The 16,001-nt window shown below is 36.2% G+C and overlaps 1 protein-coding gene across 1 annotated transcript in view; it reads right to left on the bottom strand.

Moving 5' to 3' along the window:
• The window catches only part of LOC117172872 (guanylate cyclase soluble subunit beta-1-like), a 252,512-nt gene that overhangs the window by 980 nt on the left and 235,531 nt on the right, over window positions 1–16,001 (bottom strand). The window contains exon 6 of the mRNA XM_033361142.1: window positions 6,500–6,710. Coding sequence (XP_033217033.1) covers window positions 6,628–6,710 — 83 coding nt within the window. The 3' untranslated portion in view covers window positions 6,500–6,627. The remainder of the gene's footprint in view (window positions 1–6,499; window positions 6,711–16,001) is intronic.

The raw sequence follows: 16,001 nt of genomic DNA, 5'->3' as shown, positions 1-16,001 counted from the left end.
ACGCCAATTAGCACAAATGGTAAGTTCCGACAGTGCCTACAAGTGTGCCTACTGGCCGCTAGATGGCAATACCGGTTTCATATGTATACACCTGGTACACAGAGCATATCGTCATTGACAGATGTTATGTCAAAGATATCTATTTCGGGATAAACGAAAAGCAGCGAAAGGTCTTTTAGCGATTCTATATAACAGGATTTCATTAAATTTTCCTGTTGTGAAAATTTCGCCTCAAATAAATTAAGAGATATTTTGGCAACCGATCGAGAACCAGGATTTTTAGTGACTTTATCGGCATCTACATCAACATCCTCGATTTTCGAGTGTTTATTTAGATAAGCTAGCTTACCATACTCGTCATAACACTCTATTGGCCAACCTAAAGACTCTCGTTTGATATTCGAAAATCTATTTATACTCGTATAATTGGCAAAAAGACCGTCATCCCGTGTTTTAGGATTGTACTGAGTGATTTGCCATTGCCGTATTTCATATATAAATTATCTTTTACACCCCATTTCAACTGCTTTTTTCAATTCATCCGACACCCATTCTCCCTCATTTTCACGCATACCAGGCTCATGTTGACACTCTTCTTGTTGGAGATTCACGCAACAAGAATTACAAAGTGGAAACATAAGTTTGTTATGTACTTTGAGAGGAAGCACTGGGTGATAGTGATTTTGTGGTTGCAAAACAGGAAATTTCACGACTCCTTCCAAATTATTTAAATTTTCGAAACCACCACCAATTAAAGTTTTACACGCATCACCCAGAGCACGTTAAGGTGTCCCACGCTAAATTTTCCGTATTTTGAGATGAAAGGATAGAGAGAACATATATCTATATAATGTATTGTCTTACCATCCTTAATATCATAAAAACATGTCGTATTTCCCTTACGACTACCATAAAATGCATCTCGTGGGTTTAGAGCATCATTTAATAATAGTGGATGATCTTTAAAGAAATTTATAATTTGGGGGGAATTTTCTTTCATTTCTTTAAATTTACATTCCCATATTTCTGTGATAACGTCACCGGCTTTTCGCAGTTTTTCGGTTTGGGCGCGGGCAAATTCAAAAAGCTCATCCAGCGAATCACTTTCGTTTAGTCGCGTAATGCGGTTAATTTTTCCACAATCTACGCAACCATACTAGAAAAAAACCCTGAAATTGCAGAACATATTTGCTCCCCTGGTCCTCTTAATAGCCGTCGACAAGGATTCCCTCTGGTGTTCGGTATTCACGGGATCTACCTGCATGTCTAATCTCTTTATCGAGTTCTTTCTCGCACCACAGTAATATAGTCTTCGACCAGTTCTTTTTAAATGCCGCGTACGTTATCCGTGTCTTTTCTTAGAGTTTCGTATCACTAGAAAAACTATCTTCTCGCCCCTACAGACATAGTGTCTGAGGAATAAAACTCTGCAGCTGGTAGTGGACATTTCTAGGAGATATAATCTGATTTATTGAGAAGGTGAGGAAAAGTACCCTTTTTAATACCATCAAACCCAAATGCCTTCGGTCATTTTCTTAAGGGCATATGTAGATAGTTTAAACTATCTATAAATTTTACGGTACCTAGTTTCATTGTCATTATGCTGGTCCCATTTGTTATTATATTGGGGTTGATTCGAGTGGTTTTTTTAACCAGATATTTCAAAATAAATTGCGAGTCAGATGCTTTCGCATTTGAGCACTATTTTTTTCCGCATTCATGGTTTCTTTTTACCCATTAATTAATCAAACGAGTGCAACCCATGCAAATTCGCAAAACGTTGCAAACGGAATTTTTTCTGGAAAAAGATTTTGCATTGACACGATTGTCAAAGCATGCCTGCCCGTGAAATTCCCTATTACAACTATCACATTTGATTGTGATAATATGCGGGTGTTCGGCATTTGTTAGACGAGGGGTTGTGGACAGGCAAGCAGCACATTTATTTGAACATCTATGCCCAGCAGGGTTGAGATAGCTCTTATTGCATGGAATTCAAACACCCCGACTACTTGCTACCTGTTTCGGTAATTAACTCAATCCCATTGTAAATATGTGATTTAGCGCCCTTTCCAAAGGTGGAAAATTCATAAATAACACAGCCACACAAAAAAGTTGTGCGGATCTGGTAACAAGACACACGTGTTCCTATGGATTTTGGGGCGCTGAATTCAAATTCGGTATCAAAAATCACCCATCACGTCATGGTTGAGCCATGACCTCAAAAAATGACGAAAAATCATGCACTGAGGCAAATAAATTTCAAAATAATGCCAGTGATGCAAATTTTCACTTCAAAAACATGTCGACAACTGTAAAGGATTAACCGTTGACTGATATAAACTTATTTAATATAACCTTACACAAGAGAACCTGACCTCACCTAACCTGAATTAACAGAAATTTATTGAACTACACGTAAAGCTCCGGAAGCATATTTTCCCAGTAGGAAATGTGTGCTACATTGAATGGGTCAACTCGAGTCTAACCTAGAAATAAATCTAACTTAGCCTAACCTAACCTAACCTAACCTCACGAAACACAATTAAACTGATTGTGTTGTCCCGTTGTGTTTGCGGTACCGATTGAATCAGCTTGGGCTTAATCTGCAAAGAGGTCAAACCTATCCTAACCTAAAAAACCTAACCTAACCTAACCTAACCTAACCTAACCTAACCTAACATAACCTAACCTAACCTAACCTAACCTAACGTAACTTAATTTAACTTCACGTAACACTATTAAACTCATTGTGTTGTCCCGTTGTGTTTGCGGTACCGTTTCATTCAGCTTCGGCTTAACCTACATAGAGGTTTAACCTATCCTAACCTAAAAAAACCTGACCTAACCTAATCTAGCCGAATGAAATTCAACCACACGTGTAGCTATGTAAGCGTACCGTTCTCAGTCTTAAATGTGTGCTATATTTAATAGGTTAACTCGAACTTAACCTACAAATAAATCTTACTTAACAGAACCTAACGAAATTTCGCTAAACGCAACACAACTTAACTTAAGTGTTCCCGTTGTAACACAATAAAATTCATTTCATTGTACTACAGGTGGTTAAAAATTTAGACACACCTTACTTATTTAAAGAAACTTAGAACTACAAGTAGAATTGACCCCATTTCAATTAATCTGACAATGTTTGTATCAATTAAAATGTAGAACTGTAACTTAAACATGCAAATGAATAAGAGTTTTATTCAACATGTTTTTCTCTCTGCTTTTCTTAGACTTAAGGAATATATTTATACTATCTTTCGTGTTTACATTTCATCTTGCTTTTTATCATAATTAAATTGATTTATAGACCCACTTCAGTCTATTTTCTGCCTGCTATAACGTGTCCTTTTTTCTTCAAAGGAACGATGCAAAGGGCTACGCTTACGTTTAAGACCTACATTCGTTTCCCTTTTCAACATCCAGTGAAAATCAGCCATCATGACCTCGTCCCATCTACCCTGATATCGTTGTTCCATCACTTTTATGTCTTGATGAAAACATTCCCCTTGTTCTTCGCTGAAATCACCAACAATTTGCGTTTACTGCTTTAAAACTTTCCCAAGCGTCCGTTTCAATTTTCGTCATGTGGCTCACGAAACTAGTATCTCTTGTCAACATTCGAATCTGTGGTCCATCACAGACTCCTTCTTTCAATTTAGCGTCTGAAACATTTGGGAATTTAAGGGATATATACTTATAGCATTGTCCATCTTTGTCTAACGCCTTGACAAATTGCTTCATGAGCCCAAGCTTTATGTGGAGGGGTGGTAGTAAAATTTTTTCTGGATCAAGGAGGCTTTGGTTGATGATATTATCAGAACCAGGTTTGCATGAATCTCTTAAAGTCCAATGTTTTTTGCTGTAATGATTGGCTCGATCTCTGCTATTCCACAGGCATATAAAGCATGGCTCTCTTGTGAAACCCGATTGTTGGCCTAATATCATTGTTATGATTTTGAGATCACCACATATTTGCCACTTGTGATTCGTGTAATTAACTTTTTCAAGAAGCATTTTAACATTGTTATATTCTTCTTTGATGACCATTGAGTGAGCTATAGGGATAGGAGCGTAAGTATTCGTGTTTTGCAGTAAAACGGCCTTAATGCTGTGTTTTGACGAATCAATAAAAATGCGCCATTCTTCGTCTCTGTACACATTTTTCTTCAAGTGGTTCATTAGTTCGTTAACGTCAGTGCTGTACACTAAAGACGTCTCTCGGTCTTTAACGAAAAACTTTCTGAATTATTTGTCCCTGTCGCGATAGAGTGAAACTTTCGTCTTTGGCTCTAGCAGATTTCTTCTTTTTAGAAATGAAGCAAAAAATTCAGCGCCGTCTTTCGGTAATCCAAGATCTCTAATAAAATCATTCAGTTCTAGTTGCGACACTAATATTGGAACCTTCAATTTCATTTTATGCACGCCATATTCGTTATCTTTTTCGTCATTTTCATCGGAATCATCAGAACTATTTTCTGTTCGATCACTGGTTTTACTACCTTCTTCATGACGCTGACTTTCAACTTCCATTCTATCATCTTCTAAAGCGCTTAAATCAGTCTGGCGTGCATTTTTATTGACTTCATTTGCTCTTGTGACTGTATACACATTAATGTACGAAATGTTATTTTTATTTTTGTCGTTGAACCCTTTGACGGAATTCATGCAAAAGTAGCAGTCCTTCGCAATAACGGGATTTTCCCATGTGGTTGGTGTAGAGTACTTGCGGTACTTTTCGTTGTTTGAATTTTTTGGACGATATAACATAAGTCTGCAGGAATTGCAAATGACGCGAGGTACACATTTTGTTTCTTGGTGCAGCAATTTACTGTCAAAACACTTTTCGTAAAGACTTTTCACTTCCTTGTCGATTCATTTTCGCAAACTGCTCACTTCATATTTACTGCAAACGTAACAGAATGAATCTGAGCTATTTTTGCAGGCATGCAATTGAGAAATGCTCGCGGTTTTTTCCCTTGTAGCATGAGACTCTACACCAACCAAGTGATACATTGATGAAGAGCTACGGTTTCATAATGACGACGTCGGAGAGCCCACTTTCCCACCCTAACCAGACGCCGATACTGGAGTTTTTCCCTGCATCGTAATACATTTTTACCTGTGTCTGCCATGACGACATGAACGCCGTTTACCCAGGGACTCAGCCAATGTGGATCCGTTGCCCACCATCACCACGTGGAGGTGTCCTGGTTACAGACACAGGCGAATAATGGTAACAACAAGCGGTTACGAAACTCCAGACATTTACTGCTGTTAATATCAAAAATATGAATGTACGCAAGAACAGGGTTGCTAGCGTAATCGGTTAGGTTAGGTCTGGTTTTGTTAGGTTAGGATAGGTCAGACCTCTATGTAGGTTAAGCCGAAGCTGAATGAAACGATACCGCAAACACAACGGGACAACACAATCAGTTTAATTGTGTTTCGTGAGGTTAGGTTAGGTTAGGCTAGGCTAGATTTATTTCTAGATTAGGCTCGAGTTGACCCATTTGATGTAGCACACATTTGCTACTGGGTAAATATGCTTTCAGAGCTTTACGTGTAGTTCAATAAATTTCTGTTAATTCAGGTTAGGTGAGGTCAGGTTCTGTTGGGTAAAGTTATGTTAAATAAATTGATATCAGGCAAAGGTTGATCCTTCACAGATGTCGACATGTTTTTGAAGTGAAAATTTGCATCACCAGCATTAATTTTAAATTTATTTGCCTCAGTGCATGATTTTTCATCCTTTTTTGAGGTTATGGCTCAACCATGACGTGATTCGTGATTTTTGATACCAAATTTGAATTCAGCGCCGCAAAATCCATAGGCATACGAGTGTCTTGTTACCAGATCAGCACACTTTCATGGATTGCTATACCTACATCACGCACGAATTGATTAGCTAGCGTAGTCTGAAGGGTACTATTGCTCTTTTTAACCTGCTCATAGCGACAGGCTAGTACAGCAGGGCGAATTATGCATCGTTCCACGTGAATACGCGAAATTATGATGGAGCAAGGTAGACATAGATTATCCCTCTTAACGCTTGTCAGGATTGAACGCTTGCTAACATCGCTATGTGCTAAAGGAACGTTTTTTCTGCCAGCACCCCTATCACCCTTAACCTAATAAAAATGTACTATAAAGGATTGGTCCATGAAAAATCCTCGTTACTTTGTATGACACTAAACAAAATCCTTAAAAACTCCTCAAATGAATGCTCATGAGCCATTCTAAATGACTATCCCCCACCCCCTTTTTTGAAAAAATCGAAATTGACTTTAAACGCTCCCTGTTACTACTTAAGACTTTGCTCATTAGGTAAAGACGTAATTCACCAACAGCTTTCTCTTAATACGCGACAAACTCGCCAGACCTATTATTTTCTCCTGTAATTATTTGAACTTTAATGTCCATCCCGTTAAAGTTAAAATTTCGATAAAACCTTAATCGCCCATACTCTATTTTGTAAGAATTATCCCCTCACCTGTTTGTTGTTGTTGCTAGTGGTCCTGTTGCTGTTGTTGCACATGCTGTTGCTTCTGTTGTTGTTGTTGCTCATTGTGATGTTGTTTACCTCCACCCCCAACTTCAGGCGTCGCCACGCTGTCTTCTCTACTCCTCCCTCACCTTCTCTGCCGCAGGATGATGCAATAGATATGTTGCTGCTTCTGCTTGTATGGCGAGACTTTGATTATCTGTGAAACAGACATTTCATTTCAGTAAAACAATTAGCAGAATAGAATAGAACCAAAAAATGCGTAGAAGTAATAGATCAAAAATTTTATTCAATGTTTTCGACCATTGCCAAGATTCTCAATTTAATTCTTTTATATTATTGAAAAAAATCGGCGTCCGTCTTTCACATCTTTTTTAAATTTATAACAAAATGTTAATATTCCATACTATTAAACAAATGGCTGTTGAAAATAAAATTTAAAGAAAAAGATAAATTTTAAAATACGCTTCTGAGAATTATTTTTTTACAAATGTCTAACCATATTTTGTTTTTATGAGTATAAAAGAATCTAATTCCTTAGCAGATTTTTGTTTAAAATATCCATATATTTTCAAGAGTTTAAAAATCTTAATACATTTTTGTCGAATATGACAGGATCAGTAGCGAGCGTGGTAGCAAGGCTGCGGATTGAAGCGTGCAAGGTAGAGAGGTAAGCGTGGCCACTTGGTGAATTACGTCGTTGTAATTGAGAAGTTATTTCTGCAAAGTGTTAGTAGAAAGATGCTTGCATAACGACCTAACTATTGCGTGACATTAAGTTGTTTCAGTATGGAAAATTGCGAATGTGCCTACTAGGTTAAATTAGCCTTGTGAACTGTGAATTGACAAAAAGTTCTTTACGTTGAAACTGGAAAAAAATGAAATGACTACAAAAGTGACCTTGACTTAGGCATAAACACTAAACAAAGAGGAAATAACACAGCCACACAAAAACGTGTGTCGATCTGGTAACAAGACATACGTATTCCTATGGAATTTTGGGGCGCTGAACTCAAATTCGGTATCAAAAATCACCCATCACGTCATGGTTGAGCCACAACCTCAAAGAATGACGAAAAATCATGCACTGAGGCAAATAAGTTTCAAAATAATGCCAGTGATGCAAATTTTCACTTCAGAAACATGGCGACAACTGTGAAGGATCAACCATTGCCTGATATAAACTTATTTAACATAACTTTACACAACAGAACCTGACTTCACCTAACCTGAATTAACAGAAATTTATTGAACTACACGTAAAGCTCCGGAAGCATATTTTCCCAGTAGCAAATGTGTGCTACATCGAATAAGTCAACTCGAGCCTAACCTAGGAATATATCTAACCTAGCATAACCTAACCTAACCTCACGAAACACAATTAAACTAATTGTGTTGTCCCGTTATGTTTGCGGTACCGCTTCATTCAGCTTCCGCTTAACCTACATAGAGGTTTAACCTATCCTAACCTAACAAAACCTGACCTAACCTAACCGATTACGCTGGCACCTCCACGTGGTGACGATGGGCAACGGATCCACATTGGCTGAGTCCCTGGGTAAACGGCGTTCATGCCGTCATAGCAGACACAGGTAAGAAGTGTATCGCGATGCAGGGAAAAACCCCAGTATCGGCGTCTGGTCAGGGTGGGAAAGCGGACTCTCCGATGTCGTCATCATGCAACCGTAGCTCTTCATCAATGGATCACTTGGTTGGTGTAGAGTCTCATGCTACAAGGAAAAAACCCGCGTGCATTTCTCAATCGCATGCCTGCAAGAATAGCAAGTAAAGTACCGCAAGTACTCTACACCTACTACATGGAAAAACCCCGTTATTGCGAAGGACTGCTACTTTTGTATGAATTCCGTCAAAGTGTTCAACGCCAAAAATAAAAATAACATTTTGTACATTAATGTGTACACAGTCACAAGAGCAATTGAAGTCAATATAAAAGGACGCCAGACTAATTGAAGCGCTTTAGAAGATGATAGAATTGAAGTTGAAAGTCAACGTCATGAAGATGGTAGTAAAACCAGTGATCGAACAGAAAATAGTTCTAATGATTCCGATGAAAATGACGAAAAAGATAACGAATAGGGCGTGCATAAAATGAAATTGAAGGTTCCAATATTAGTGTCGCAACTAGAACTGAATGATTTTATTAGAGATCTTGGATTACCGAAAGACGGCGCTGAATTTTTTGCTTCATTTCTAAAAAGAAGAAATCTTCTAGAGCCAAAGATGAAAGTTTCATTCTATCGCGAAAGGGACAAAGAATTCAGAAAGTTTTTCGTTAAAGACGAAGAGACGTCTTTAGTGTACTGCACTGACGTTAACGAACTAATGAACCACTTGAAGAAAAATGTGTACAGAGACGAAGAATGGCGACTTTTCATTGATTCGTCAAAAGACAGCATTAAGGCCGTTTTACTGCATAACACGAATACTTACGCTCCTATCCCTATAGCTCACTCAACGGTCATCACAGAAGAATATAACAATGTTAAAATGCTTCTTGAAAAAGTTAATTACACGAATCACAAACGGCAAATATGTGGTGTTCTCAAAATCATAACAAAGATATTAGGCCAACAATCGGGTTTCACGAGAGAGCCATGCTTTATATGCCTGTGGAATAGCAGAGATCGAGCCAATCATTACAGCAAAAAACATTGGCTCTTAAGAGATTCGTTCAAACCTGGTTCTCATGATATCATCAACCAAAGCCTCGTTGATACCTTTACAGAGCAAATGGAGCAATTGTTCTTCGCTAACGACACCAAGGAGGAGAAAAAGTCAGCGCAGATGTAGGTAAGAATGGACTCCGAATCTTTTAAACTAACAAAACAATTGGTATCACCTGACAAGGTAACTACAAAGTCGTACGACGATATCGTGAAAACCATGAACGAACATTTAAATCAAAAACAATCAAAAGTCATGGAACGCTGTAAGTTCAATCAAGCTAGGCAAGAGGAAAGTGAGTCAGTAGCTGATTTTGCAGTAAAGTTTGAAAAATTAGCATTAAACTGTAATTTCAAGGACATCAAAACAGCGCTACGAGACCAATTTGTTTGTGGTTTGAAAGATCACAGCACGAGAGTCGAATTATTTAAGGAAACATCTTTAGATTTTGAAGAAGCCTATCTGGAAGCAACTGCAAGGAAACAAGCAGAGAAGAACGCGAAAATTTTGTTAACGTCACCGCAAAGTACGAGTATGCAAAAAGATGATGTGTTTGCATTAACTAGCGCAAGAAAGAATTGTAAGAAAAACAAGGACAGGGAAAATGACATAACAAGAGATGATGCCGAATATTCATCGGCGTAAGGAAGCGAGTCATAGCACAGTCGCGGAGGTCAAGATTTTTACTACTTATCTGGTGATTTGAAAAAAGTGAAAAGTGAAGTACCTAAATAAAAACAGAGCGAAAGTGTGGGTATGATTGTAGGGGTGCACCTATGCATGAGAATGTTCAGATTATGATGTGAAGGTACGTATGCAATTGGATACGGACGCTTACACCACTGTATTATCTGAATTGAATTACAACAAGTATTTCAAGAAATTGAATCTTGTAAAAACTGAGAGTAAACTGAAAACATATGATGAAAAATCTTACAACCTATTGGTAAATTGAAAAATTTAACTATAAAATTCAAAGGTTTAACCAAAGAGTTAGATTGTTTCCTACAGCCTGGCTCGGGACTAATGCTAATGGGTAGGAAATGGTTAGCAGAATTTGGCCTGTGGCCTTTGCAAATTGAAAATATTTGTTATAAAGAAATTAACAAATTGAAAATTCAAAACTTGAAAAATATTCTAAACTTCTTAGCGATTCTCCAGGGAAATACAATAAAAGTAAATCAAAAATTTATTTGAAGGAAAATGCAAGACCGATTGCTTTGAAATGTGGAAATATTGCACATGCGTTAAGGCCTTTGATTGAAAATGAATTAGAAAGACTTGTAAAATTAGAACATTTAGTACAAGTAGAAACGAGTGAGTGGGGAAGAACAATTGCCCCTGTCTTAAAAAATAATAAAGATATTCGCATATGTGGCGATTTTTAAACTACATTCAATCAATTTATATTAGCAAATAAATACCCTTTGCAGACAATTGATGAAATTTTTGCAAACCTACAAGGAGGTAATTCATTTTCAGAGTTAGACTTAACGTATGCATATATGCAATTTCAGGTAGATGAAAAAAGTTTTGAATATTTGAAAATTGTTACACATAAAGGTCTTTTCAGATGTACTAAATTACCTGAATGTGTCTCAACTGCATCTACTGATGTGCAAAGAAAACTAGATGAATGCTTGTAAGGCATTGATGGTGTGATTGCGTATATAGATAATACTTACGTTACAGGCAACACGGAAAAAGAACATTTGCAAAACTTACATAAAGTTTGTAAAAGATTGCAAGAGTGCGGTTTGAGAGTAAATAAGAATAAATGTTTTTTCATAAAGGATAAACGTCAAGTGCTTGGTTTTGTAATTAATAAAGAAGGTTTGCATAAAGCTGAATCAAAAGTTAAAGCAATGATTAATGCTCCTTGCTCGACGAAAAAAAAAGAATTAGAATCTTCTTTAGGATTAATTAATTTTTACGCTAGATTCTTGAATAATTGATTTGAAAAATTGAAACCATTGTATGATGCGGCAAGCAAAGAAAATTTTGAGTGGAATGAAAATTATACAAAAGCTTTTTATTCGGTAAAAACTGAAATGATATCACATAGAGCATTAGTTAATTATGATCTAAAACCAAAAATTGTACTTGCATGTGATGCTTCAGATTATGATTTATCTACAATCTTATTACATAAATACAGCAATGGAGAGGAAAGACCGATAGCTTTCGCGTTTAAAAAAATACCAAAACATGATTGCTGATAATAGATTTCAAAGGTGGGCATATTATTTATCAGGGTTCAGGTATGTGATTGAGCACGTTTAATCTAAAGCGAATGCTAATTGTGATGCACTTTCGAGGTTACCAATAAAAGACGAAACTGAAATAATAGATACAAATTTCTCTTATGTAAAATTTTTTTAAGAAGACATTATCGCGTTTACTCATAAAACATTGCCCAAGGAAAGCAAAAAAGACATCGTAATAATGACTGCGATTAAAAACGTATCAAATGGATGGTCAAATGGAGCAGTAAAAATGCAAGATGAACTCAAAATAATTAATAACAAAAGATTAGAACTAATCGTTCCAAAAGGATCACTTTTCTGGGAATTAAGAGCAATTATTTCAAAAAGTATGAGAAATATCGTAATAAAAGAGTTACATGAAACTCATTTAGGCATTGTGAAAATTGAAATGTTAGCTCGTTCTTATGTATGGTGGCCAAACATGGATCGTGACATCGACAACATGGTTAATAGTTATAAAATTTGCTTGGCCGAAAAAAAACCTCCACATATGCCGTTAACAACATGGCCATACCCAGATAAGGCATGGGGTAGAATCTATTGCGATTTCGCAGAACTGTTCGGGAAAATGTATTTACTGTTAATTGGCTCACACACAAAGTGTCCCGAAATAATCAATTTTAATAATAATAATACTAAAGCGTACAAACTAATTGAAGTTTTCAAAGAACTTTTTTCAAGGTTCGGTTTTCCTTATCATTGTGTAACGGACGGTGGTCCTCAATTTAGAAGTGATGAATTTTGTCAATTTCTGGAAAGAAATGGCGTAAAATACTCGTTAAGCCCAACATATCAACCGGCTACAAATGGAGCAGCCGAGAACTTTGTTCAAACATTCACAGACAAAGTGAAAAAAATTGTAAAGTGGGGAGAGGAAGTAGAAACTGCTATTAAAATGTTTTTGTTTGATTATAGAAGTATAGAACATTGTACGACTCACCGGAGTCCAGCGCACATGATGTATAAACGCGAGCATCGCACCATATTTGACCTTTTACACCTTAGTGTGAGCGAATCAGTGGAAAAGAGTCAGAAGGCGAAAGATTAAATTAAAAGGAGGCGGGAGAGTTGTACTATATGACAGGATCTGTCGCGAGCGCATTAGCAAGGCTGCAGACAGGTACGAGGGAGCGAGTCGTATGCTGGCAATAACGTTGAAAGCATATATGAGTCGTGAGCGAATTTACTCAGTCGCATGTAATATATTTCTTATTGTAATTTACAATAAACACTAAATTAAGTAAGTAGTTAAGTGTCTAGGATTATTGCTAACCTGGATACATTACAAATTTAATTTTTGATAAATTTACTGTGTAAACTTTATACACTCTATATTTTAAAAGTTAGTTTAGTGGAATTGTTTTTTTATTCATTGTTTTTTTCATTTATCGAAAAAAATAAAGATTGTATCACATTTTTAATCAAATAACTACGTTTAACTTTTAATATATTCAAAATTTAATTTGGTTATTTAAAAGTATTATAAAAAGTTAAATAAGTTTAGACGTTATAATTACTCACATTTTGTTTATATCCTAGTCAAAGCGTAAAAACTAATAAAAATCATGTTAAAAAACTCACCATGACTTTCATCTGTACGATACTAAAATTCATCCCCTAACGCTGATGGAACGTCGTTTCATATATCATCATGAACCTCACGAGGGTAGACTCTTCCTTGATGCTCTAACTCATCCTCATCATAATCTTCGACATCAGAATCGTTGTTGTGATCATGGTCATTATCGCATCCCTCGTTGTTTTCTCTGATATCTCATGCATATGAAAGACCTATACGTCACAATCGTCATTACTGAGGTCACGAGAGTAGTCCTGATGAGTTGGTCCAGGCGGGACCTCATTTTCTGGGTGCTGAAGGGACATCGTCTTCACCTCGTCAAACACTAAAATTAAAATAATAAATGTTCACGAATTTATATAATATTATGAACACTTTTGAAACATTCGGAAAGAGATGCAAAGACACATACACATACGCACGCACACAATATGTCACACGCGCTCTATATAATAATACAAAGCACTTACTAATATTTTGGTGTATCATAATTGCGACTTGACTGGTTCGTTGTACATAATAGCTATAAGCAAGCCTTAACACAGTGCTAGAAGCTACCAGTTGAGATATCCGAAATGTCTCTTCTGCATTACACATATGCAGAATATTTTGCATATGCCACGTACACTCATCCGTTGTCAAGTGACCACTAATTTCAATGAGAGCACGAATTACTTTCTCAACATAAACCATTTTCACTAAAGAGATTTTTTGAAGTTTGTAAAAATAGTGTAGTTCAAGAAGTTTGAATCAAAACTGAAACTAGAGGTCTAGAGGGTGGCTATTTACAAGCTGTTGATATTTACCCCTCCGTCTGCATGGTTTGTTTTGTATCTTCCTTGTAATTTTGGAAACTCGTTCACTCCATCTCAGGTATTAACTAGAGAGCTATGAATTCTTAGGGCAATGAGTCACATGTACCTGACGTACGGCAGTATCTCTATGTAAGGAGCACCTGTAGACCTTTTGAAATTCGTGCAGCGGCAACCTTTACAAGGTGGTTGTGCTTTTCGTGGAAAATATTAATGTGTTTTTTATCACTGAACAGTTGCTCTGATTTAACAGGGTTTTCACACCCTAGAATATTATGTCATTTTCAAGGCTACCAGGTCTAATTTATAGTCTTCACAGGATTCAGCATTTTAACCGGTACGGCTATAAAAAATGGAATGCTTTAGCCTACATTTTGGTATGTAGCTGAATGTTAACAGCAGGTGCTTCCGCTTTTCACAAAAGAAAACCTCAAATGCAATTCGACTGGACAGCGCTTTTTTCTGACTGTCCCTACTAGGTTCATAAAATCGATGTATTGTCACTTGTTTAACAAAAGATCATACACTCTTTTAAGTGATAGTTTCCCAATTCTAACGAAAAAATGTCGTATCCTGTGATTCATCTTTAGTTGAAAACCTTTTTATAGACTTTTTCAAGGTGAAATTCTATTATTTCATTATCCGAAAAATTTGATAGAATGGTTTTTTGATTTTAATAGCCTTAAGGTGGTAAGAACTGAAATCTTGTATCTTGTCATTATGTTTTTTGGAGCTAATGTTTCTGAATGCGCTTGCTTTTGTTATTTAACTTTTTTACACACTGTACGATACATACCTGATCTATGGCTTTAAAACTGACAAACCTTTGTGTAATTTTTTGGGAAACTAATATTTTCTTGTAATTGTTGCAAGGAAAAGTTTTTTTTTGTCAAATTCATATAAAAAGAAATTCTTTTGTCTTTATTTATGACATTCAGGTATTCTTTTGCGTAAATCGCATTATATAAATTATTTTGTTTGATTTTTAACACGCACGTGTTCTTTTGTCTAATTTTCGGAAAATGCACATTTTTGTGTTAATTTATGAGATGCAGGTGGCCTATGGTGTAAATCACACGACTTATCGATTCTTTTGTGTAATTTACATTACATACATATTTTCTCTGTTTGATTTACGATATGCAGATGTTCTTTCGTGTAAATTACATGAGAAATGGATTCTTATGCGCAATTAACATAAATCACACATCCTTTTGTCTGATTTTTATAAAATATAAATTCTTTTGTGTGATTTATAGGACGCACGTGTTCTTTTGTGTAATTTACACTGCACACATATTTCCTCCGTTTGATTTACGACATACAGGTGTTCTTTTGTGTAAATTACATGACATTTGGATTCTTTTGTGTAATTTACATAAATCACACATTCTTTTGTCCGATTTTTATCAAATATAAATTCGTTTGCGTGATTTATAAAACGCACGTGTCCGTTCGTTTAATTTTCCTGGAAAATTAGGATTCTTTTATATGATTTCTGGTGGACATGTGTTCCTTTGTCCGATTCTTTTGTTTGTTTTCCATGACATATAGCTTATTTTGTTTCACTTATAAGACACAAGTGCCTTATTGTATTATTTACGTGGGGGAAATGATGATTCTTTTGTATGAATTATGATAGACATGTGTTCATCTGTCTGATTTTCATGATACATGGATTCTTTTGTATGATTTATATGGAAAGTCGGATCTTTTGTTTAATTTCAAGAAAATACGGTATTATATACTTTCTTTACATGTGGAACCTAACTTTTATATCCACGCTCGTCTTATATGGTTCTCCCCACCAGCTAATATTACCCCCATACCCAAAAAATTTTACGTATATAAAAAGCGAGGTATACGAGGGTGGATTGATAAGTTTCCGGCCTGACCAAGAAAAACAACGTTTTTAAGAATTTTTTTTTTTATTTCTCAACATAATCTCCTCCAAGGCTGATACATTTCTCATAGCGGTGTTCTAGTCTAGTAATGCCATCTCTATAGAATGATTCGTCAAGCTCCTCAAAATACCCATTTACTATGGTCTGGAGAGTAGGGAGGGTGCGGCATCAATTCAAACTTCAGATCGTTGATTTTAGCCATCGCAACGAATGATTTTTTGGTCCACTGTTAGCAAACGCGGC

The sequence above is a fragment of the Belonocnema kinseyi genome, chromosome 5, assembly GCF_010883055.1.
Source record: "Belonocnema kinseyi isolate 2016_QV_RU_SX_M_011 chromosome 5, B_treatae_v1, whole genome shotgun sequence".
NCBI classification, from domain to species: Eukaryota; Metazoa; Arthropoda; class Insecta; order Hymenoptera; family Cynipidae; genus Belonocnema; species Belonocnema kinseyi.
Note: the sequence above shows the minus strand (reverse complement) of the source record. Positions and strands in the feature narration are given on the sequence as shown.